Raw genomic sequence first — 26671 nt, forward strand, 5'->3', positions numbered from 1 at the left:
GTCTGCAGTGGCTAGTGCATCCCTGTTCCACTCTCCCTAAATTCTCACCCGCTTTGGAAAACTGGGAGTGTCTCCACTTAGAATCCTCCAGTAACTCCTCATCCTCATCAGGATAACAGAGCATTCAATGCATCTTGTGAATTGACCCCTCCCCTCCTCTCTACCTCTTTTCTTGTCAGTTACTGACATAAACCTATTCTCCACGATTTGGTCTGCTGTGGTTACCCAAAGGCATGGGGCTCTGTCACATGTTTGTTTCTCTGTACTTGCTGCTGCTTCTACCCAGAATCCTGTTTCACATCATAATATGCTTGGCAGGTGTCTGTTTTCTGTCCAAGATTGCTCTAGCCTTGCCTTTCCAGGAAGCTTTATCTCAAGGCCCCTGCAGAGGATTGAGTGCATCTCCTCTTGGCTCCCATAACACCCCTGGCCCTGACCTACCTCTATGTGCTGGATATTGGCTGTTTTGACCCTCTGGATCCCTTTCCATCACGTATTAGTTTCCTAGACTGCTAAAACAAACTAACCCAAACTTGGTGACTTAAAACAACAGAAATTTATTGTCTCAGTTCTAGAAGCCAGAAGTACCGAATCAAGGTATTGGTAGGGCCATGCTCCCTCTGAAGGCGCTAGGGAAGAATCTGTTCTGTGCTTCTTTTCTAGCTTCTGGTGGCTGCAGGCATTTATTGACTTGTAGATGCATCGCTCCAATCCTCCATCTTCACATAGTGTTCTCTCTATCTCCAGATAGTTTTTCCTCTGTGTCTGTGTGTGTCCACATTTCCCTTTTTATAAGGACATCAGTCATACAGGATTAGGGTCCATCTTCAACACCTCATTTTAACCTGATTACTTCTAGAAAGACTCAACTTCCAAATAAGGTCAGCTTCTAAGGTACTGGGGGTTAGGACTTCAAGATACCATTTTTGGAGGACACGATTCAATCCATAACAAACCCCTTGTCCATTCTGTATTCTCGAGGGGAGAACTGTCCTTCATGGAAGCATCCAGATGCTCTCTGAGGTCATCCAGTGTAGAGCTCCAGTAGGAGATTGGGGGGCAGTAGGGAGACATGAGTTTAGGGTAGTGAATGCTCTGGTGGTGTCCTTCTGTAGGCTTGCCTTGCGCTGGCTGTGTCCTTCAGTGGTAAGTCACTGCCTCATGGGTTGTTACTCTGCATAACTTCCTCTCCTCCCAGGGCTGGTGACCACTCCCTCTGCTTGTGTTTGGAGCCTAGGGATGGAAACTGACTGGCCGTTACTATCCCCAGGTTACTATGCTATGCTTTGTCGTTCCCTTACACTAACACCTTTGTAAATAGTCCATGGAAAAAAACCTCTTATGGAATTACTCCATTTTGAGTGTGCCTTTGTTTTCTGTTGGGACCCTAAAGATAACCTCCTTCAAGGGTGTTACTTATCTATTAAATATCTTATCTGTTTTATTAACTATAATATGCATTTCTTGAAGGCACGTATCATATATTTTTGTTAATCTCTGTATTCATAGCACTTAGCACATTTCCTGCTGCTAGTAGGTGTTGAATAAATATTTGTGGTGGGAGGGAAGGGAAAACAAAAGGAAGGTCAAAAAGTTGGAAGGACTATAGTCACCAAGCAGTTTTCTTGTCTTAATTTAGTTTTCTGACAGCCTCTGACTCTTCGTCCAGACTCCTAAGTCAATTCAGTGGTCATTTTCTATGCGCCTGTTCTGTACAGACCTCTTCACCAGGTGCTATGGGGCGCTGGCTGGTAGCTAAGACATGGCTCATTCCTATAGTAATTTTTATCAGTGAATGGGCTAGAGTTTAGTAAAGTAGGGGATGTCTTTTGGGGGTGGGGTTGGAAATAGGGCTTTAGACTAATGGAGGAGGCTTGAAATAGCTTCTGTGGATATAAGTAGAGGATTGATGAGCAATATTAAGGGCCAAGCTGAGATTCCATAGCAAGAACTGATAATGCATGTAATCCGCTTTATTCTGTACTTGGCTACCAGATTAATCTTCCTAAAGTACATTGGGATAATATCATTCTCATGCCTTCAAATCTTCCATTACTATTTCCTGTGGAACGAAGAGTGAGCACCTATTTTGATAAAATCCTCTTACTTACCCACACCTATTTTCCACGTTTCTCTGTGTCCTCCAGTTGAAGCAGATGAATCTCTATTCTCCTGGCAGGCTTCCTCTCTCACCTCCATGACTTTTCTCATGAATTCCCTTTAAGAAAGAAAGGTCTTTTCACCAGCCCATTTCTGCTTGTTAAGTCCCACCCACGCATTTTCTATTTGCCGTTAGATCCTTGCCCACTCTTCCCTGAAACCTATCATTCCCAGGCTCCACTGCTTTGTTTTGGGTTGGGCCACTGGGAGGCACTAGAGGAAGATGGAGGGCAGAGAAGAGGTGAAGCCATTTCTCCCACTCATTCTTTGCTTCCGGTAGCATTTCCCCATTTTCCAGCCTGCAGCCCTGGCCTTAGGCTCTAGTAAGCTCCCTCTGCCCTCTATGTCTCCCCGCTAGGGGTGGGAACAGCGCCCTGTTATTGCTCATCTCTGAGTTTTTTCACTTTTCCTCTTTAGGTTTTCCCAACACCTTTGTTATTAATTCTCTGTATTAAATTCTCTCTATTGAACCATCTGATTTGGCCATTTTTTTGATTGAACCCTAATTTAAATCATGCATCTCTACTGTGCCATCTTCCTTATGAACCTCTCTTCACTGTCTAGCTGAAAAGCATTTTTCTTTCCTTTCCCTTTTTTTTTCCTGAGAAAGATTTGCCCTAAGCTAACACCTGTTGCCAATTTTCCTCTATTTTGTTTCTGGGTTACTGCCAGGGCATGACTGCCAATGAGTGGTGTAGGTCTGCTTCCAAGTATGGAACCCAGGCTGCCAAAACAAAGCACGCCGAACTTGAGCACTAGGCCATGGGGCCGGCCCCTCTTTTCTTTTCTTTTTTAAAAATCCCCTAGAATTTTAAAAATATCTGTTATTCCAGCTATCATATTTTTCTCATAATATAACACTATTACAATGTCCACTAATTTTGAAACAAAGAAAGGATAATCTCAGAAATTGAAGAGGTGATTGACAATTATAAGTCCTTATTTTAGTTCTCTTTATGAATCCCAAGCCATTTGTTCAGTGTGGTGCTCTTGTCTTGTTCCCTACTACTAGCTGTAACCTCTTTGGGGCCATAGTCATATTTGGGCTTCTTTCTCACAGCATCTGGAAGAGAACTTTGTACGTGGCATTTTTTTACTGAGTTTGACGTAGACATTAATCACTTGGTATGCATATTTTTCATTTTCATTTCATTTTCCAATTATTCTTTGCTAACATACAGAAATAAAATTAATTTTTACATTGCCTTTTTGTCCTGTGAACTTGCTAAGTTCACTTATTTGTCCTAATATTTTTTGTAGCTTCTTTAGTGTTGTCTACATATGCTATCATGTCATCTGCAAGTAAAGATGCACTTCTTTCCAATGTGGATGCCTTTTCTTTCTTTCTATTTGGCTTACTGCAAGGGCTGGGACCTCCAGTACCCTGCTGAAATGTTGAATGTACTCTAAAATCGCCTTGCCTTGTTCTCGACTTTAGGGAGAACATGTTCAGTCTTTCATCACTAAGTATGATGTTAGCTGTAGGTTTTTTGTACATGTTCTTTATCAGGTTGAGTTCTATTCCTTGTTTGCTATGAGTTTTTATTATGAATAGGGGCTGAATTTTGTCAAATGCTTTTTCTACATCTTTTGAAGTGATCATATGGTTTTTCTCCTTTTTTCTATTAATATAGTGAATTTCATTGATTGTTTTTCAATTTAAATCATATTTCTCATCCTAAGTTGTCAAATTGACTTTTTGTTATAATAGCCGTTTGTGTGTTTTGTCTTTGAGAACTGATCCTACAGTTTTCAGACATGTAGATCTGAAATGTCAGAGAGGTAACAGCAACCTCGAAGCTTTTCCTGAGCATTATTTTATCTCTCCCACTACTATATTCAGAAATACAGACATGATTGAGTAATAGCATAGAGTAATGTTTCTTTATGTGTGATTCAGGAACTGTTTGAAACAGAATTACTTGTGGAGCTTGGTAAGATTGTAGATCAATGTGCCCCACATCATACTTCATTCATACTCTGAGAGCAGTGCCCTGGAATCAGCACGTTAAACAACCTTCACAGCTATCATTCATACTAACTTTAGAGAACCACTGCTACATAGGTAATTATGTTTGTATGTGTGGGTTTGTGTGGGTGGTGCACAGCATCTCTTTTCTGCTATTTGGTATGAAATAGATATTATTATGCTGATTTTACAGATGTGAAAACTGATGTTCAGTAAGGTTAAAAAACTCACTTGAGTTCGTTCAGCTAGTAAGTGGTAGAGCCAAATTTTGAACCCACGTCAGAGCCTGATGTCAAACAATAGAATAGACTGCTTCCTGGGCATTCATAGTTCATGTTACAAATAATTTTGCCTGAATTATCTGTAAGAGTTTCTCAATCATTTGGTTTGCTTTATGTTTGGGAAGTTTTTTTATCCTCACTTAAGTGATCAGTGCTGTAACTTATTTTCTAAAAGCAATTGTTTCTCTTTGATCCGTAAATTTTGATTTAAAGATTCATGTTTAGAAAAACTAGCAAAGCAATGAATTCTCTAAAGGAAGACTCTTTTGGTTCTTTTCAAATGTCTTGTTAACAATCCTATGATACCAAAAGAGTTGAAAATTATATGAAAAAAATAAACAATTGCTACTAAAAACTCTTTCTCAAACTACAGACTAATTTTACCTTCTAATACAAGGCAAAAATTTTTAAGGTAAAAAATTCAAAGTAAAATATTAGCAGCTAGGATCCGATAGCATATGAAAACAAGAACTTACCACAATCAAGAAAAATTTATTCCATAACTATAGAAATAATTTATTAATAAAGGTCATCATTTTAATAGGAAAAATTAAAGGAAAAATATTATTATTTCTGTAAAACAAGAGAGCTTTTAATAAAAATCAACATTCATTCCAATGTCTAATTCTTAAAAAATTGGTAAAATAGGAATAAATGGAGACGTCCTTAACATGAATCAAGCATCTCTTTCAAACCAACAGTCAATACTATGCTTAACAGTAAAACTCTAAAAACATTCTTATAAAGCCAAGAACCACACTAGGTATCTGCTAAGATAGTTTTGATATCAGAATATCGCCACTGGTATTTCTTATATTCTGGAATTTTTAGTTAAGGTAATTAGACATCAAAGTTAAATACTTCTCAAAAAAGAGGAAAGAAGATAATTTTGTGTAAGTAATATGAGTGTACTACTGAAAACAGAAATTATTTAACAGAAAAACTATTAAAAATAATTTTTGTAAAGGCGAGTTAAGGTGTCTGGCTTAAAAATAAACAAAAATAATTTTGTGACATAGCAAAAGCAATGATTTAAAATATATCAAGGGAAACTATCCTAATGACAATGGAAACCAAAATACAAAACATCTAGGAATTAGTAAAAATGCAAGAACTGTATGTACCAACTTTTTCAAAAACATAAACGAAAATAATCTCCCAACTTATTCTATGATTTTAATGCAAACTCTATCAAAATCTCCATAGTTGACAAGGCAGGTTCAGGATGATGACATTTTAAATCAGTAGGGAAAAGGTGCACTTTTTATTATTGATTAAGTGCTATTTAGAATATTGGTTAGCCATTCAGAAAATATACAGTTAAATCCCTACCTCACACCTTACACCAAAGTAAAGTTGAGGTAGATTAAAATTTAATTGTGAGCGGCTGGCCCGGTGGCATTGTGGTTAAGTTTGCATGCTCTGCTTTGGTGGGCCAGGGTTCACCGGTTCAGATCCTGGGTGCAGACCTATGCACCACTTATCAAGCCATGCTGTGACGGCATCCCACATAGAAGAACTATCAGGACTTACAACTAGGATATACAACTATGTACTGGGGCTTTGGGGAGAAAAAAAAGGAAGACTGGCAACAGATCTTAGCTCAGGGCCAATCTTTCTCACCAAAAACAAACAAAAAAGAAAATTTAAATGTGAAAAAGGAAACCAGAAAAGCAGTGGGGAAAATACGGTGATAAATAACTACAAAATCTGGAGTGAAATTTTGAGTGTCTTTATTTTTCTATTTATGTTTTCTGTTTTTTCCCTAGAGTGATTATGTATGAAAAAAGTGATTGTGTAATACAAGAAGTTTTTTCCTATGTAGAACACTTAGTCCAAGAAGAAATTATAAGCGAAGGGAAGTGATTCTCTTTTTCTTCAGGTCCAAGGAAAGCTAGGCTTGGTTTGTTCTGAAATATTGGATAATATTTTCTGTCTTTATTTAATCTTTTACTCACATAATTTTTTCTATGTTGTGATGGATGAAATAGTCATACATTCTTCCCTTCCTAGTATAAGGCACGATGTCTCTCAGAGAGAGTGTTCGTTGATGACAATAGGAAGTTGGCATGCTGTAAATACAACCAGAATAGTCACATCCATTCTGATGCTAAAAAGGAGCCAATGAAGCAATTCTCTTCCTAAAAAGCTATTATTTCTTAGTAGAAATTGCTTTAATATTGTAAAATGTATGTACATTCATTAACAAACATCACAAAAATTCTCTCTTTACTATTTACCGACTACAGGCTGCTAGTTATTTTCATTAGCTGTTTGAATACTAGGATGAAACAAAGAGCATTATTTATTGCTATCTTCACTCGAAGATTTAATACTTTATGAAATGCAACTCATTCTTTATTTTACTACAAGAAATGAAATGTATTTTACATATTTCCCCACACCAAATGATTTCCTCTTTTTCTTCCTTTTTTTGGTTTTTGGTTTTCTATTTTCTTAATAAGAAAGGCAAGTTTCCCACCCAAACCCGGAAATTAGTGGTAGAAAAATAACAAAAGGAAAAATCCCCAAGCCATATAATGAAAACCGGGGAGTGCAGGCTGGGTGTGGGTGTTGTGGGGGACGGGGAGGGATGGGTAGATGACCAGCCATCCAGGACAAAGTGGAGTTATGGGAGGTGTTGAAGTTGGCCAGCATCCTGAGGTCATCCTCGCAGCATGTTGGTCTTCTTTGGGTCTTCACCAGCAGGATGGCACGGAACCTTCAAGACAAGAGCTGGTAAACTGTGGCATGTTCTTGGCACCCGTGACCAGCTCCTATGTTTATTGTTTGTCTTTTCTGCTGACATCCAGCACTTTATTAGCGAGGAGCCTTGGTCCGGGAGAGAGGAGCCTGGGATGGACACCCAGTGCCCATCTCCGGGGATTTTCCTGGACCTCAGGCATTTGCTCCATGCAGGTTTAAAGGAAACAGCGTCACGGATGAAATCCCCAGAGGGGGCACCCTAGGCACAGCTGGGCCCCTGGGACAGCAGGACTTCCACGTCGGGCTCCATGTCGAAGGTCAGACAGTGGCGGCTGTATCTGCGCACAGGCACGCGGTCCGGGCCCACTAGGAACTTCTCGAAGTTCCCGATGATGTTGATGCGGCACACTGGGGACCAAGTGATGAACTTGGGGTCGGTCATGAGCGCAGCGGCGTCATCACCAGCACGGGCTGAGCCTCCTGCAGGAAGGCGAAGAGCTGTGTGCAGCGCGCCATTCACCTTGAACTCAAAGAGCGTGAAATTGGGCTTGAACCCGCCTCCGGGTCGGACGTATTTGAGGCAATTTAGGATCTCTTCGTTCTTCGATTCCCAAGCTGGTTGCACCGGAAGCTGAGCACTATATGGTTCAGAATAATTTAGGGGGACTTGCTAAAAATGTGGACCAGTCGCATCCTTATTCACTCCAAAGTTTGACTGCCACTCAAGACCTTTCTTTTCTAAATGCCTGTAGAAATTCACAGCCGATTACACCCATTTTAGTATTTTATTTTACCAGTTTTTGTTGTTACTTGTTTGATGTGTGTGTGAGGTCCCTCTAGTTTTGTTCTACACTTACATTGCCTGAATATTTCAAAGCTGAGGTAAATCCAAAATTAAAAAAAAAGTTCTACACCTCTAGTATATTCTTGAATTTAAAAAAGTATGGAAAATACTGACTAGTGGTAATTAGGGGCTCAGATCAAGTCTGTATTGTATTAAAGAATAATTCCTACATATAACTGGAAATAAAACTTAGAATAAATGTTGAGCAAAACTTTTGGTTATATAGGTAAATATATAAAAAGTCTTCCTACTAATAAGACTTCTTTTTGCCCAGATATTAAACTAACCATGAAGAAAAATATTATCAATACACAGCATTCTTTTGTAAATATTCCCAATGTGATTGTACCAGATATTGAAAAGGAAATAAGAAGGATGGAAAATGGAGCATGCAGGTAAATCCATGGATTTTTTCATCTGTTTTTTAATACCAGCCACAGTTCTTAAATTTAACTAGATTTAATTTCAGTTTAACTTTTAATTTGTAGCTTTGAACTTTGTAATTTATTTAATTTAGTGAATTTGTTTATACTTTGGAACAGCATAACTTATCTAACAAAATGAACATAAATATTATTGTGGGTATTATTTAGAAGCACCTATGCCAAACACTTCCTTAGTCGCTGGCAAGACCTTTCCTCATGGGACATTTCAAATCTTAAAGGGATAACATTGCCGTCGATAAATGTGGAAAAAAAATAGAGTGTGAAACGTTGACATGTTTTAAAAGTATAAAGTGGTTACCCTATAAATGAATAGAATGTGTATAAATGTGGTTGAACTTATTTTATGTTATTACAAGTTAGTTCATACAAATGTACGATATGACCTAAAGCACAGATAGCATACTTTCCGCTTGATAAATATTAACATTAACTAATGTATCAAACAAATGAAATATGGAAGACCTAGAAAGTAGTTCCTTAATTACATGCATTTTACTGAATTATGCATATACTCTATCTAATACTGTGTATTCTGTACAGTTCTCATTTCACTCTAATTAAAAATTGTTACATGCGTTAGTTTGAGGGGGAAGCAGAAGAGATGAGGCAACAGTCCTCCTAAGGAGAAATGTTCCTCTGCAACAGTTTCAAACATTGATCTAATTCATCTCTCCCTCCTATTGGACCACAGCTCCTTTTCCGATGATGATGACAGTGCCTCTATGTTTGAAGAATCAGAGAACAAAAACCCCCCTGCAGGGGATTCCTTTAGAAAGAATTCACACAGTAGGGGACAACCATCACAGAGGTGAGCAGTATGATCTATCCCTCCATATCTGTTTTTAAACTATTATTTAGATGAGAGAAAGGTATTCTATTCCTCTATTTAGTGGGCTTGGCAATTGCTCCTGCTACCTGGCCACTATGCAGGGTCTTGGGAGTAACTTGCTACACCTGTTGGAAATTGCCACTGCCTGATGCTCCTTCATGGCCATGGGGCTCCAAGTCATGAACACTCTTGCTGAACATTTTCCCTGAGACCCTTGTCTGTCCCTTAAGAAACTCATGCCCCAGTCCTCTCTGCTTTCCTCCTTTCTGATCCTTCTTCCAGGGTCCTGAAGCAATTGTATGTGAGAGGAGTGGGCTGTCATTCTCTAAAATGCTCCATGCCACCTGACCCTACTTTCAGGGAAGTAGAGCACTGGAGTGAGTAGCTAGAAGAGGAAAGCTAAACATCCTTAGCAGGAAATAAAGAGTCACGGAAACTTCAGACATGGGACTCTAAGGGTGTGGAAGTTGTGTGGTGTTGGTGTGGATCAGTGATTCCCATCCTATGGAAAAATTTACTTTTTCTCCTCCTATTTCTCTTCTCACTGACCGCCAGCTTGTCCATTGTTTTTATTAGTCTTTTTCTCCCTTCCTGTCTTCCCTGACAATCTAAATCTTAGGTTTCTTGCTGAGAGTTAGTAGCATCCAAGTTGGATCACTCAGCGCCAAGAAGGATGTGAATTCTTGGTGTGGACGTTGGTCAATAGGGGTTTACTAATCCCTTTGGTTCATGGCACTGATAATCAGCAACTCATGTTTCAGGAAGGCTGTATATTTTCAAAAGTTGTCTAGGCAATCATTAGTAATGAGTAGAAACTGGAAAGAGTTTGTTCTTTAAGACTATTTGCTTACCATGGACATTATACAGATGGTGACTATTATGATTTCACTGTACTTTTTCATTTCCCAGGGAGCAGTACCTGCCTGGTGCCATTGCACTTTTCAATGTTAACAACAGCAGCAATAAGGACCAGTAAGTATATTTACAATAGAAAACCATAGCTTTGTTTTTAAAGAAAACCAGTGAAAAGGTAGGAACATATTTGAATCTGTTATAGGGCAGATATTTATTAGATAAATTCTATCTAATAAAATGGCAATGATATTGTATTATTTTTTTGTTTGGTTATTTATTTCTGAAAAATGTAGCTACCCATATTAAAAGTAGTATTTATTTATTCATATATTTGAATACATGTAGAAAATCCATGTCTATGGTGTACATGCAATTGCCCCTCCTTGTGGATAGGGTGGCTGACAAAAATAAATGAAACATTGTTAATCCTTTCCATTCAGAACCAATGTGTCTAAGGTCAAGTTTCCCAGGAGACAGTCCCTGAGATGGAGGTTTGTGTGCAGAGGTTTATTGGGAGTGCTCTCAGGAACAGTACCTAGAAGGGAGTTGGGGAGCAGGAATGGGCAGAGGGAAAAGTTGAACTTCAGAGACTAGAGAGGGTTGGGATGCCATGTGATGCCATGGGGAGCTCTGGAGCAGAGTTGGTCCTTCAGAGTTGTCCCACAGTTAGGCAACAGGACTGGGCCTGCGCCCATGCACATCATTGGATGAGGGCTGCACCTAGGAAGGGGAGTATAACTTTGAGCACGGTAGCTTCCTCCAGCCAAGGCCAGCCAAGGGAGATGGAAACTGTGAGCTGTCAGCAACCAACACTCTTGGCGGGTGGGGAATGAGTGCCTGAGTCGTGTGCACAACTGCATCCATATAGCATAGCTCTTGCACTGCTAAGATCCACTTTCTTCCTATAGAAAATTCACGCCATTTGGGAATCCCTCCTCCAGGACGCTTGTTCTTTTTTCCTGGGGAAGCTTATAAGAGGAAGGTTAACGGGATCAATTAAAGTCCCTGACAGCTGCAGCTAGTCTTGAGGCTTCAACTGAAATTCCTCACCCCCTCCTTTCCTACTCATTCTAGAGTCCTCTCACCCTTGGCTGGCACTTCTGCTGGTCTAGATGACTTCCCTGGTAGAATGAGTGATACAGACCCTCATCCCTGAAGGATATGAGGCCCTGGTTACCATGCCCTTCTCGAATCATAGCTATTGTACTTACTATTTACTACTAAAACTGGGCTAGGGAATACCAAAAGACACCACAGTGGGTCACCTGGGTGCCAAATATATTTTCCTTCCCCGCATTGTGTAACAGCGGCACTATCTACTTCTGATGATCTACATCCATTACTTTTGCCATTATGATGACTGCCTTCCTTGCTGATTGGTTTTGTGGCATGAGGGGCTCAAAGTGGCTGGGGAGTGGTCATAGCTTAATGTTTAATTGGGCTCTATGTTCCCTGGCAGAAGTGTGACCCCTCTGGAAACCAGGATCTCTAGATGGGAAGCTTAAAGCTTAAAGCTGCAGGCGTGGGACGCATACATTCTCTCTGTGGGTCACTCCTACTTAGACTCCTTGGTTCCCAGGCCTATGCATTCTATATAGGTCTAGAGCATAAAGGGTCATTGATTTAGCATATATACAGTATCCTGGAGGATGGCACCTCGTCTTCCTTGGGTATCAAATCCAAGACAGCACCTCAGCTGTGCCTTCAAAAGGTCACTCCATAACTCTATCAGGTCAGCAGCTTCTGAGTGGTACAGCATATGATAAGGCCATTGGATCCTGCAGTCAGTATCCAATGCCACATCTCTTTGGCTGCAAAGTGAGTCCCTTGGTCCAAAGCGAAGTTGTGCAGTTTTCTGTGTTAGTGCATCACACTATATAAGCTCCTGGATAGTAGCACTGGTCAAAGCCCTGTGGCAAAAATAGCAAATTAGTACCCACAATATATATTGATTCAAATCAAGATATTTGATGCTTCTTCCATGGTGGAAGGGATCCAATGTAATTAACTTGCCATCAAGTGACTGACTGCTTTCCTCAAGTAATGATGCTATATTGAAGTCATAGCATTGGTCTCTATAATTGGTAGGCTCGACATTCAGCAACAGCAGCTAGATCACCTTGGTGAATGGGAACCCATGTCTTAGGTGCATTTATAGCCTCCATCTCTGCCACCATGGTTGCTCCATTAATACCTACATTGTGCAAGCATTAGGGATGCTGATGACAGAAACTGGCTCTGTCAGCTGGTTGAGTCATTCTGTCTACTTGGTTGTTTTGTGCCTTCTCCATGGTGCATGCTATTGGATGAGCATTAACATGGAATACAAATATTTTCAAATTTTGTGCTCATGCCCATAAGTCCACTCAGTCTGCTTGTTCTCCAGATCTATTTTTCCTGATCTTTCAGTCTCTTTCCTCCAGGTCCCTGACAAACCAGCCAGGGTTTTGGGACTACCTACAAGTCCTTATATATTCTTAATTTCGGCCATTTCTTTTTCCACATAAAGTAGATGACGTGAACTGCTTGAAGCTGTGACGTTGGGAAGATTAACCTCACCCCTGTCTTTGAAGGCCACTTCTAAGTATGGCTATGGTGTAAACATAGCCCATTTTGGCTTGCATCCAGATGCCAAGCTGACCCATCTGTAGACCATGCTCCAACAGTTGTTCCTAAAAGACCCCACATATGGCCATAGGTGGGAATTAAGGGATAGGTGCTGATGCAGCAGTGGTAGATGACATGGAGAGAGAGTGCTGAGCCACCTGTTTAGGCAGCTTACTAATGCCCTCTGGTTCATGCTCAAGCCCAGATACAACACTACGTCATATGATAGATTGCTGTCTAACCTTATGACTTGGTAGTTCTGACAGAATCCAGCTCACAGTAGGCAGTCATTTTCTGTCCCATGGTTAGATAATCCTCTTTCAGGGCCTGATTAATGTACTGTCATTGATACAGATGTGGTGGACCAACGTGATGTTCTGAGGAATGTCTACATGGTCCAGGTTCCTCTAGACTATGTCATGACAGTGGGCAGGAGAATTAACTTAGCCCTGAAAAGACTGTAAATGTGTACTGTTTTCCATCCAGTGTGAATACAAATGGTTTCTGATCCTCTTCCCTGACAGTGAGGAAAAATAACACATTCACCATGACTGACCCAGAGCCTTAGGTATATGGTATAGATCCGGTGAGTGCATCGTTTTCCACATCTGGCACAGCAGCTGCAATTGGGGCTGCTACATGGCTGATTTTGCGGTAATCTACTGCCATCAAAATCCATCTAGTTTTTATAGGGGCCAGACATTGAGTTAAATGGGGGTATTGATGGGGACCATCACCCCTGCATGCGTTAGGTCTTTAAGGATTGCATTTTCTTTTCTGGCCAGGACCAATATTGTTTTTGGCCAGCAAGTAAGAGGCAGTTTTAGGCTTTTCGCTTGGTTCTCCCTACTATGATAACTCTTGCTCCACAAGCCAAGCAACTGGTGAGGATGAGGGTTCTTCTAATGACTAAATATATACATTCCACTTTTACTTTGAGGAACTGGGGAAATGACATCAAGGTGGGCCTGTAGACCCAGTGGATGTCCCAAAAGTCATGTATCATACAGGCTATTATTTCCAGGCTATCATATGCCCCCCACTTTAATAGGGGGGTGTGATGATGCTTCAATCCCAGAGTCTAAATATCAGCTAGGGTCCTGTACCAAAAAGTCTTTAATGTATCTGGGTATTCTTTTTGCCTCAGGGTACAGTTACCCAAGTAAATGACCATAGGTTTTGTTGTGGGGAAAGACTGGGAAATTATTACAGAATATGCTTATTATGGTGTTGCAGAGTCCTTCTTTATGGGAGCTTGGCTTCTCTTCCAGTCAATGGTTTCATTTCTGAGAACTTGCTCAGGTTTAGAAACTGTTCAAGGGGTTGTGACTTTTTATTGGGTAAGATCATCCAGTCCTGATTTGTTTTGATTGTATATGTTAAACAATACACTAACAAGGCACCTGGATACCCATCTATGAAGAAATACAATGTTCTATTAACCTCTTCCATAGCTTTCTATGGGTTAAGCCCGCTACCCCTACTACTATGCTTACCTTACTTCAAATTACAATTATGGGACCCATTTCTCTTCTGATGGGTAAGCATGCCACTCGTCTCTGTTATTCTAGATCCTGTCATCCCTATTGCTCTTGGGGAACCCAGTTCTGTACCAGTATTTCTCATCATTGGCCCTGGCCTACCAAGGATAGCACTACTTCCAGTTATGCTGTTGCCCCTCTCACCAGCACATTCCTTACCACTTTTGCATCTCCTGAGTCTTCTTGGGGAACATAATCAGTTGGAGAGCTATCTTCCTTGTGTAGTATATCCACTTTTGCATACCACTTCTCTGAGTCTTTTTGATGCCTTCCTCTCCCATCTGTCATGGCATTTTGTAATTTCTATTTCACTCAGTGTGGGCCGTCATCTTTTCTGAACGTCCAAGAGCCATCCAAGCAGTGTGTCAGCGCCATCTCCCAGGATCTATGCTAGGGTGTGAAATCCTCTATCACAGGAATGTGCTCTGATAGCAATAAATTCTCCCTTATCCAACTCTGTGTTCTGTTCCCATTTGTACATGACAACTTTAGATGCCCAACCTTATCTCACTTGTCAATTCTATCTCCCGCTTCTCCTCAATAACAGCTTTCCACTTCTGCTGGGTCATTCGTTTGTACATTTGCACCTAAAAATTTCTCTCCCTTTAACACCCTCTCTCTTCTTTTCTGCCTCTCCAACTCCAACTCTTACCCATACTTTGAGGCCTAAGTTTAGACCTGTCTCCCTTTAACAGCCTTCTCTGACGATCCTAGTGATAGAGTGATGCCTGTTCTTTCAAGTCTGAATAGTAAATTTTCCCAAGACATCCGAGCCAACAGTGGCAGTCTGCTATGACCTTAGATCTGTCTGACTGCAGACTCCATTTCTCTGCTGATGAGAAAGCCAGTCATAGAAAGAAGCCTCTAATCACATAATCTCCATTCAAGAAGAAATTTATATAGAGAAAAAGGTGATCTCAAATCCAGTGAATGATTCTAAGAGTAAGGATTTCACTGTGTCATCACAGAGCTTTTTGACTACTCATAAAATACTGCTTCAGTCAAGATTACTCCTCTAAAGAAAACTGATGGGGGGGCCAGCCCAGTGTCATAGTGGCTAAGTTCACATGCTCTGCTTCGGCGGCCTGGGGTTCATGGGGTCAGATCCTGGGCACGGACCTATACACCACTCAATCAAGCCATGCTGTGGCACCCTCCCACATACAAAATAGAGGAAGATTGGCTCGGATGTTAGCTCAGGGACAATTGTTGTCAAGCAAAAAGAGGAGGATTACCAACAGATGTTAGCTCAGAGCCAATCTTCTTCACCAAAAAAAAAACCACGCAAGACCATTAAAAAAAGAAAATTGATGACATTTTCTTGAAATTCTCAAAGCTGTTATTCAAGGATAGATATAAATAACATCAGGAAACATATTATAGAAACTATTTTTTTGCATATGTTGAGAGTTTGAAAATGCACTCTTTTAGGAGCTTTTGTTTCTTACATTTCTCTCCTTGGGTTCATGCCTTTATCCACCTCCATTTTCTTCAGTTTTCCACATGCACTAATCCAGGAATTTTTGTTTGTTTTATTATCTGAGTGCACGTACATTTTTCTTTTTTTTTTGAGGAAGATTAGGCCCGAGCTAACATCTGCCACCAATCCTCCTCTTTTGCTGAGGAAGATTGGCCCTGAGCTAACATCCATGCCCATCTTCCTCTACTTTATATGCAGGATGCCTGCCACAGCATGGCTTGATAAGTGGTGTGTAGGTCTGCACCCTGGATCTGAACCAGTGAACCCCGGGCCGCTAAGTGGAGCATGCAAACTTAACTGCTACACCACTGGGCTGGCCCACATGTCCATTTTTTGTAGAACTCTCCATTAGGAGACTGGATTTCTGGTTTCTGAGCATAGGGGCGGTCTTTGAGAATTCTTGCTCAATGGGGAGGAAAATAAATATGAATGGAAGTCAGAATGTAATTTGGTTATGTGACAGAGATATTGTTTCTTCTTTAGAGAACCAAAAGAAAAAAAGAAAAAGAAAAAAGAAAAAAAGAGGTAAGTTAGACTTTGGTATGAATGATCCCACATTTTCCTGCTCACAACATTTTTGTATTTTGCTACTAACTACATCTCTCACTTTTTCAGCAAGTTAGATGATAAGAATGAAAATAAAAAGGACCCAGAGAAGAAAAAGAAGAAAGAAAAGGACAAAGAGAAGAAAAAGAAAGAGGAGAAAGGCCAGGAAAAGAAAGAAGAGTAAGTATTTTTATTAGCATTAAAATGAGAAATGAATTTGTGATAGGTTTTGGATGCAGGGTTAATTTCCTGAAACTTTATAGTAAAAAGGCCCTATGTAAAGCCTAAATAAATTATCAAATGTAAATTAAAACTTTTTTCTAATTTTCTTAAAATGAGCAACAGTAGCCTTATTCTTAGTTTTCCCATCAAGAATTTTCACTCTCACCAAGCACTGGTCAAGATAAACTTACCACTGGCAGATATTTAGGTTCCAAGGAGAATTGGGTTCTTAAGATCTTAGCGTCAATTTTTTTAACTGAAATAGAAATTTAATAATGTGATTAACATTTTTGAGTCATAAATACTGTATAAGTACTACAAAGTAAACAAGTCCCATTGCCAAAGCCACGCCTAATTTTGAAAGCAGTGCAAATGCTTTCCAGACATCGGTCATTTGAAATATCCTTTTTAAAACAAACATTTGAGAGTTAGACTTTCACGAGGGTAAGGCTGAGTGATATTTGCAAAGCTACCTTTTTACATTTTATTAAAGGGAAAATTGTTTTCTAAACTTACTTAAAGAAAACTCTTTACCACACAGTGGTTTAATTATTTGTGCCTGTTAGAAAGTTGTTGAAGTTTGTGTCAAGGGAAAAGTCTTTAGAAATATAGTCTCAACACCCGAAAATTTTTTTAAATTTCCATTTGACCATATATTTTCTTCCTCCCTCCCTCTTGCCTTCTGTTGCCTCTCTTAATGCTTCATACATGCTTAGGAACAAGCACTTTTTATTAGATTGTGGTATATTCTTTCCACACAGATGAGAAAGAATCCGTGAATTTCCCCTCCCCTCCTAGTTGTTTTGTTACCTGGTGGGGGAGTGGCAAAGCCACCATTCTCCCACCACCCAGAACCTACCTAAGTGGGCTGTGGGATACCCAGGGTTTGGCATGATCTAAGCCATGATTCTCTCTTTATAGCTGGAGTGGTAGAAGTGTCGCCAGCATCACAGTAAAACAAAGGCTTTAATAAAAGTTGAATACATGGTTTAGTGTAAGACTAAGCAATTTAACTATCCATCTATTCCTCACTAGTTACTTATGACGAGTGCACTTATGCCAAGCTGCTTTTCCCGCTGTAGAGTGGGCTTCTTCAGCTTACTTCTATTTTGTTAATTGTGGGTGATGGGCATACCCATATTTGCTATGTAAAATAAAAATGCTCTTGTTTCTTGATAACCTTTCTCTTTATTTCTAATTGCTGTTAGGGAGAAGAAAGAAGTCATGGTTATTGATCCGGCGGGAAACACATATTATAACTGGCTGTTTTGCATCACCTTACCAGTGATGTACAACTGGACTATGGTTATTGCAAGGTGTTTATATATGTTTGTGTATATTGGCCCACTTCTAGTTTCTAAGTTAACTGACTAAATAGTTTGACCTAGAGCTCTTCAGGACATCCCTCCTTTCTCCACCACAGGTTGTAAAGAGAGGCTACATTATTTCCAGTGGGTTTCCTAAGATCAGGAGCAGGTGCTTGGTTCCCAGTATACTTGGGAATCTAGTACTGGGATGGGGGATGGAGGGAAACTTTTAAACTTTTGGTTGCTCAATCATTTAACTAGAACTTTGGGAGAACCTTTATATTTCCTTTGACCTACAAGAAAAAAATATTGCCAAGAGTGGAAAAATATCAAGGATCTAGGTGGTTCGAGAGCAAGATGTGTTTCCCAAGTGATTTCTATAGAACTGTAGTTCCCTGTCTTTTCGACAGTAAACATCTCAGCCATCCAGGACCACATGCAATTTCCTGAGGCATTTTGGCTACAGATAGTCAATATGAAACTGTTTATTAATGTGTTACATCCAACATATTTTGACCTTAGCTTGAGACCATTTATTCTTAAGAAAGCCATCTAATATAAAGGAAATAATGTTGGAATTCAGAAGTGTGAGAAAACTAAATTGAACCACTTGGAAAGATTCGGGAAAGCCGTGGTTGATCAAATGGACTCTAAGGACCTTAGCATGTTATACTTCTCATCATGATAACAAAGAGTTTTTGTTTTCTTTGGGTAAATACCCGGAAGTAGAATTGCTGAATCATGTGGAAGTTCTCTTTTTAATTTCTTGAGGAAACTTTATATTATTTTCCATAGCGGCTGCACCAATTTACATTCCCAGCAACACTGTACGAGAGTTCCCTTTTCTCCACTCTCGCCAACATTTTTTATTTTCTGTCTCTCTGATAATAGCCATTCTGACAGGTGTGAAGTGGTATCTCATTGTGGTTTTGATTTGCATTTCCCTGGCAATTAGTGATGTTGAGCATCTTTTCACTTGCCTATTGGCCATCTGAATGTCTTCTTTGGAAAAATGTCTATTCAAGTCCTCTGCTCCTTTTTAATTGGGTTGTTTGGGTTTTTTTGATATTAAGTTGTGTAAGTTCTTTTTATTTTGGATATTAACTCCTTATCAGATGCATGATTTCCAGTATCTTCTCCCATTCAGTTGGTTGCCTTTTCGTTTTATTGATGGTTTCTTTCACTGTGCAAGAGCTTTTTAGTTTGATGTAGTTCCCTTTGTTTATTTTTGCATTTGTTGTCCTTGCCTGAGGAAACTGGTCTAAAAAATATTGCTAAGAATAGTAATACCAAGAGAGGTATGCACACCTATGTTCATTGTAACATTATTTACAATAGCCAAGATATGGAAGCAACCTAAGTGTCCACTGGTAGATGAATGTATAAAGAAAATGTGGTACACACACACACACATATACTGGAATATCACTCACTCATAAAAAAGAATGAAATCTTGTTGTTTGCAACAACATGTATGGACCTAGAAGGTATAATGCTCAGTGAAATAAGTCAGACAGAGAAAGACAAATGCTGTATGATTTCATTTATATGTGGAATCTAAAAAACAAATCAATGAACATACAAAAATAAACAGAAACAGATTCATAGACAAAGGAAACAAACTCATGGATACCAAAGGGGGAGGTATTGGAGGGCTGGGTGAAATAGGTGAAGGAGATTGAGGGTACAAACTTCTAGATATAAAATAAATGTCACAGGGATGTAATGAACAGCATAGGCAATATAGTCAGTCATATTATAATAACTTTGTATGATGACAGATGGTAACTAGACTTATCATGATGACCATTTCATAATGTATATAAATGTTGAATTACTGTGTTGTATACCTAAAACTAATAGGCTATTATATGTCAATCATACGTCAATAAAAACATTATAGAAAGAGGACTTTTACCTAAATTGGCCCCCACTTTATTTAATTTAAACAAATTTTTCTTTTACAGAGCATGTTTTGATGAACTTCAGTCTGATTACCTAGAATATTGGCTCATTTTTGATTACTTATCAGATGTTATTTATCTTCTCGATATGTTTGTACGAACAAGGACAGGTAAATATGTTCAATTTTGGATATTTTGCAATTTCAGGCTTTTATCTCTATAATTTGAAAATTTCTAATTCAAGTATTCTTCAAAATGAACTCACAAAATCCTGTTTTAGAAGAAAAGGCACAGTTGAAAGCAAGAGTACCATATACCCACCCACAGGCTTAGGCCACTGCACCTGATGCAGAAGGACGTTACTAGGCAACCTTTTGAATGTGGATTGGTAGCTTTTCTCCTTTATCCTGTTCATTGAGTTTATGCCAGGTGAAAAGAATAGAGAGAGCAGAAATAGTCTGCCAGCTCTGTGGGGAAAGGGTAATTGCTTCCTAACAGAGAGATACTTTGAAGAGGCATGGGGAAAAATGTCATTGTACCCAGCAGAGCTGTACTAGAACATTTATAAGAAACAGGAAACATACCCTTAACTGAACTTTGTGGTCCATGGTGAGGCATTATTGACCAGGGAGCAGGATCTTATAGCTTCTACTTGAAGTATGCTTATTAAGTAGGTATAATAAGCTCATTGTTTCTACTCTGCCCTCCACATGCAAATGTAACCATTGTACATGGAGTATAGCTTTTAAGAATCATTATGTAAAATAGGGACATTCTCTAAATATCAGTGCGCTGGAGAAATGCTCCAGTTGTTCTGTCCTATTTGCAGCTCTGGTAGCCAGTATAGAAGGAGGAACAAATTCCCTAGTGTAATGTATCAGAGTGCTGAAATTCTGGGTTTAATGCACAAGGCCTATGGTAGCAGTGTAAGAGAAGAGAAGATCCCAGATGTCTAAGGAAGCCAAGGGTCAAGAAGGAGAGATGAAAATGCAGGCTCAATGAACACTTATGCTTCACATTGAAGGGGCAAGGCAAGAATATGCATAATAGTTAGACAGCAAGGCAGGCACCCAAGCTTCAAGGGTGGGGCTGGGATTCTGACAAGAGGGTGGTGTGAGGCATTAGGCCCAGTGCTAGGGTGTTCAGGAAACTTTCCAAGAACACTGTTCATAAAAGGAATGGTTTTGCCTGGATAGGGATTCTGGTTCTAGAGAGATTTGTATACATACATTGCATATAATTTCTCACTTTTGCACCTATAAAGATTTTTATTCCTGCAAAAGAATATTTTCCACAGCCATATGTTGATTGGTACTCATATCTTACTACATTGCTAAAAGAATATTTATTGAAAGTGAATTCTTGTTTTCAACTCAACAAAGTTCATTGAGAGTTACTTCAGAAAAATTCACAACGGCATAAAAAGGAAAAACATTAAATTGACTTTTCTTTTTCTATTTTAGGTTATTTAGAACAAGGACTGCTGGTGAAGGAAGAGCTTAAACTCATAGAGAAATATAAATCAAACTTGCAATTTAAACTTGATGTTCTATCAATGGTACCAACTGATGTGCTGTATTTTAAGCTGGGGTGGAACTATCCAGAAATTAGGTTAAACAGACTGTTAAGGATCTCTCGTATGTTTGAGTTCTTCCAGAGAACAGAAACAAGGACAAACTACCCAAACATCTTCAGGATTTCTAACCTCGTTATGTACATCATCATCATTATCCACTGGAATGCATGTGTGTACTATTCTATTTCCAAAGCTATTGGATTTGGAAATGATACATGGGTCTATCCTGACGTTAATGATCCTGAATTTGGCCGTTTGGCTAGAAAATATGTATACAGCCTTTACTGGTCTACACTGACTTTGACCACCATTGGTGAAACACCACCTCCAGTGAGGGATTCTGAGTATGTCTTTGTGGTGGTTGATTTCTTAATTGGAGTATTAATTTTTGCTACCATTGTTGGTAACATAGGTTCCATGATTTCCAACATGAATGCAGCCAGAGCAGAATTTCAAGCAAGAATTGATGCCATCAAGCAATATATGCATTTCCGAAATGTAAGCAAAGATATGGAAAAGAGAGTTATTAAATGGTTCGACTATCTGTGGACCAACAAAAAAACAGTTGATGAGAGAGAAGTCTTAAAGTATCTACCTGATAAACTAAGAGCAGAGATTGCCATCAGTGTTCACTTAGACACGTTAAAAAAGGTGCGCATTTTTGCTGACTGTGAAGCTGGTCTGTTGGTGGAGTTGGTCTTGAAATTACAACCCCAAGTCTACAGTCCTGGAGATTACATTTGCAAGAAAGGGGATATTGGACGAGAGATGTATATCATTAAGGAAGGCAAACTGGCTGTGGTGGCAGATGATGGAATCACTCAGTTTGTGGTATTGAGTGATGGCAGCTACTTTGGTGAGATCAGCATCCTTAACATTAAAGGCAGCAAAGCTGGCAATCGAAGAACGGCCAATATTAAAAGCATTGGCTACTCAGATCTGTTCTGTCTGTCAAAAGACGACCTCATGGAGGCTCTAACTGAGTACCCAGATGCCAAAGGTATGCTAGAAGAGAAAGGGAAGCAAATCTTGATGAAAGATGGTCTACTTGATATAAATATTGCAAATGCTGGAAGTGATCCTAAAGATCTTGAAGAGAAGGTCACGCGAATGGAGGGGTCAGTGGACCTCCTGCAAACAAGGTTTGCTCGAATCCTGGCTGAGTATGAGTCAATGCAGCAAAAACTGAAGCAAAGACTAACTAAGGTTGAGACATTTCTGAAACCACTTATTGACACAGAGTTTTCAGCTATTGAAGCTGAAAGTGGGCCCACAGACTCTACGCAGGACTGAAAAGCTGGCTATAAAGACATGCCTCATGATCCTTTTGGTGATGTGATTAGGGCAACTGTAAGTTGGAAGAAGAGGAAGCTTCTGCTGGGGAATTTTTCCATAAGGGAAATGTGCTTTGGTGCAGGGCATAAGGCCCACACACTTACTCGTGGGGCACTATGATTAAAGAATCATTGTGTGTTAGGACTTTCCATGATGGATAATGTGCAAAGATATAAACTGATTAACTTGTCAGTATCTATATCCTCTGATTTTTTCACCTATGCTCGCTTCATGGAATAATGTTTATAAAAGTGAACAAGGATCCCTCACTTTCAGATCATTTACATCACTGACTGGGAATTACCATGTACATCATGGTCAGGGTACTATTTAAAAGGAATTAGAATGCAATAAAGTAAAATAAATTCTAAAACTATAGCGAATATTATTTATTTGATAATTTAGTAGGGATTTAGGAAGTTGGAGAGCTTCAGGGTCTTTTTAAGGACGTTAACCCTTGTACTCTAAGACTTATGAAGGGTGCTTGAGAGAAACTTCTTATTGATAAAAGCGCGACAAATCAGACTTTACTATACAAGTATATGCATATATGTTATATATAAAATATATAACATTGAAAATATGTTGTAGGAATCTTTTATAATAAATTTTTAAAATTCTCTGATTATTGAAACCTGACATCAGTGGCTACTATTTACTTTTCTGACTGGCCAGCAATAAAAAAAGAGAGAAAGGTAATAATATTGATGAGTGATTAACACAGGAAATTGGTGTAATGTTAAAAAAGGAGACCTGAGGGTTCTGTGGACCTGCATGGGTATCACTTGGGAGCTTCTGAGAAATTCAGAGTCTCAGGCCCTACCTACTGTTTCTGAATCTGCATTTTAGCAAGACCCCTAGGTGATTCATACCCACAGTAAAGCTTGAGAAGCACCTATCTAGAGAACCAGGAAGGAAATAATGGGAGGATGGTTCTAGAAAAGGGAACTATATGACAGGAGCGTGGTTGTGGAAGACATGACTCATCAATCATACAACTCTCTACTGCTGAACCCAGATATGGTTCAAAAATTCTTCTCAACACGGCTTTCTAGAATTGACACAAGATTTCTATTCCTGCCTATAATAACGTGACTTAATATGGCTTCTTATTAATTTGACATTTCAGGTATTTGTACAGACCTCAATCAGTGTATGCCAATTTATTCTACTCCTCGAATAGAATATCTATTGAACTATACATTGTCTTTGCAATCCTATGTTGCCTTTCTGTATTTTGCCTATCTCTTTAATATCAGCAGGCAAGTATTTCCTCACTACAGAGGAAGTGGCTAGTCCTGGAGTGGGTGGGCAGTGAGTTATATGTAACACGGTTTCTGCCTGAGACAAATGCTCTTTTTCCTCTCTTTTTTTCTTATTCTTCTTATTCCTTCTCCTTCACCTGCATTTTATTCTTTGTCTTTGTGCTCTTTCTTGCCTGTTATAAAAATGTCTAAGACACTGTAAAGAGGCTTGCTGGCTACTCCTATTAGGCAGATTTGGTAAGATAGGAGGGAGTGAGGGTTACACACCTGGCTCAGGGCTGGCTCCCGAGGAGAAGCAGCCCCCATCACAGCACCCAGGGGGGTGGGTACTTTGAGTCTGATCTGGGCTAGAGACATATCCAAGGGTTCTGATTTGACGATCTCTGGCCCAAAGCTCTACAAGTCTTGCTGATGCTTACATTGGACGGTGGCAGATTCTTGGTTCAAAGGCCAGGGGTAAGAAGGGTTTAGCCAATTCCTTTCTCATGACTCCTGCAGGTAGACACTCGGACAGGTGGCAGTGAGGGCTCCAGTTTAGATACCTGGGGTGCAATGCAGAGGTTTACAGCTGGCTTCCAGCTTCATCAGGGGATTTTTTAAAAAGACAGGAAACCTGTGGCTTGAGGGTGATCCATGGTAAGAGTGCTGACCTGGGTACTTGTGGATGCCAAAGCATGAGCTCACCTTTTAGCAGTCCAGACACCAGCCGTATTCCAGGCTCATTCCAGACTCCAGGTGGCTCTCTGGAACTAGCATCTTAACACATCAAGGCTAGAACAGGCTTGGCATAGGACGAGGGAAGGCTGACTGAAGTTTAAAGATGTTTAATAATTGCATCTGAGAGGAGATTGGAGAGAGAAGTCTGGGACTCATGGATGGCAGATCAGGGAGGAAGCAGAAACCTCATCACCCACTCTTGCTGGCGTATCTGACAAGTGTTTACCCTGCCTCCCACCTCAATTATAACGTAAAGTTCCCATCGGAAGAAATCACTGCAAAATTTTGTATATATTCTCTTTAAAACCAGTTTTTCCAACTAGAAATATGATGTGATTAAGCTTCTTACCATTAGGTGGCAATGTTGGTCTACAATTATAACTTCAAAGTCTGAAGCTGTTTTTCTCCACAGAAATTATAGGTAGTAAAATCAGAGCTCTTTGGCAATAACGGGTAATTTTTTTCTAACATGGATATTTCCAGAATATTTTAGTATAGCCAAATGTAAACCAATCTAAGATGAAAACATGGTCAAATAAAATTTAAAATGCAAGTTTAATGGATAAAGTAACAAGATAAATTGAAGCATTTCAATATTTCTTAATTTCACCAAAGCGATAATGATAATTATATTACAGGAAGCTTTTTGCTAACTTGTAAGATATATAGTAGAGGTAAGCAAAAGGGAAAAAAAGGAGAAAACAGCATTTATATTGAAATTCAGTTTATATTTTTATTAAAGAAAAATCCATTGCTTTAAAAAGTTTGAAAACTACTGATCTGTTTTAACAGTGTTGAAAGCATGCCTGGCTAGGACACTGTCGATTTAGGTAATATTCTTCCTTATGATTACTGAAATTGTACTATTGGATGTCCTAGTTTTTAGACTTTTCAGAATATAAAATACTGAACAACAGGCTTACAAGAAGAAGAAATAGTTTGCTATTCCCTGGACTAGTTTACCTCTAGAGGAAGAGAGAAAGCAGGAAATTCAAGGAAAGAGAATCATAGAATATAGAAAATGCAAGAACACTCTGGAGAGCACCTAGCTCACCCTCCTCATTTTACAAATACAGAAATGATGAGTTGTTGAGGATGTCGAGTATCAGGGACTTGGAGTGAAACTGGGGAATTTTACCATACATCTGAGAACAATATGCTAATATCTGCTAGAGCCCAACATTGGGCTGACCTAAAACCCAGCAATTTCATTCTTAGATATTAGTCACTAGAGAAAATCGGCCACATATGCACAAGGAGACATGTTGAAGAATGCTTATAATGGTAAAAAACTGGAAACAGCCTAAACGTTCATCAAAAGGAGACTAGATATATAAATTGGAATATATTCATACAATGGAATTCTATAAAATGTTTAAATAGTAACAGACAACACCTAATGCTTGGTTTATGCCAGGCACTGCCCCAAGTACTTTCTAGATGTCAATACATTTAATCCTCATGACAACCTATAAGGTTCCATCATGTCCTCTGTTTAACAGATGAGGAAAGAGAGGCACAGAGAGTATAAGTAATTTGCCCAAAGCCCACAGGAAGGAAGTGGAACGACCGCTATTTGAACCCAGACAATGTGGTCCAGAGGTGCCTGCTCCTAACCCTTCCATTTGTGCTGACTGTCCTATGTACCTATAATATCATCCATACAAAATTTACAAACATACAACCCAATACTAGATAGTGTTGATGGCTCTGCACCTGTGATGTAACAGTTTAATAACAGGCATGGGAATGACACATAGCAGAAACCAGAACAGAGGTTACTTCTGTGGGGGATGGTGAGGATAGGATGGCAAAGAGGGTGAGAAATTCATAGGACTTCAACTATCTGTGCTGTTTTCTATCTTTTAAAACAATCTGAAGCAAATAAGTCCAAATGTTAAGATTTGACAAACTTATATACAATTATGTATATACCTTCTTTCTATAATTTTTGGTATATTTGAACTATTTCCAAAGAAGAAAAACAAAGAGGAGTAGAGGAATTAAGTCTGAATTCACACAGCTAGTTTAGTGGCAAAGCCTGAACTTTTGACCCCTGGTTCAGTGTTTGTTTCACTATG

The 26671-nt window shown here is 39.4% G+C and overlaps 1 protein-coding gene across 1 annotated transcript in view; it reads left to right on the forward strand.

Annotated features, from left to right (window-relative positions):
• Positions 1-22685, forward strand: part of CNGA1 (cyclic nucleotide gated channel subunit alpha 1) — a 31994-nt gene extending 9309 nt beyond the window's left edge. The window contains exons 2-9 of the mRNA XM_008535837.2: positions 8235-8355; positions 9098-9214; positions 10145-10207; positions 16202-16243; positions 16334-16444; positions 17695-17802; positions 19761-19867; positions 21161-22685. Of these exons, the coding sequence (XP_008534059.2) occupies positions 8249-8355; positions 9098-9214; positions 10145-10207; positions 16202-16243; positions 16334-16444; positions 17695-17802; positions 19761-19867; positions 21161-22566 (2061 nt within the window). The 5' untranslated portion in view covers positions 8235-8248 and the 3' untranslated portion in view covers positions 22567-22685. The remainder of the gene's footprint in view (positions 1-8234; positions 8356-9097; positions 9215-10144; positions 10208-16201; positions 16244-16333; positions 16445-17694; positions 17803-19760; positions 19868-21160) is intronic.
• The last annotated feature ends 3986 nt before the right edge of the window (positions 22686-26671 follow it).

This window comes from Equus przewalskii, chromosome 3 (genome assembly GCF_037783145.1).
Source record: "Equus przewalskii isolate Varuska chromosome 3, EquPr2, whole genome shotgun sequence".
Lineage (NCBI taxonomy): Eukaryota > Metazoa > Chordata > Mammalia > Perissodactyla > Equidae > Equus > Equus przewalskii.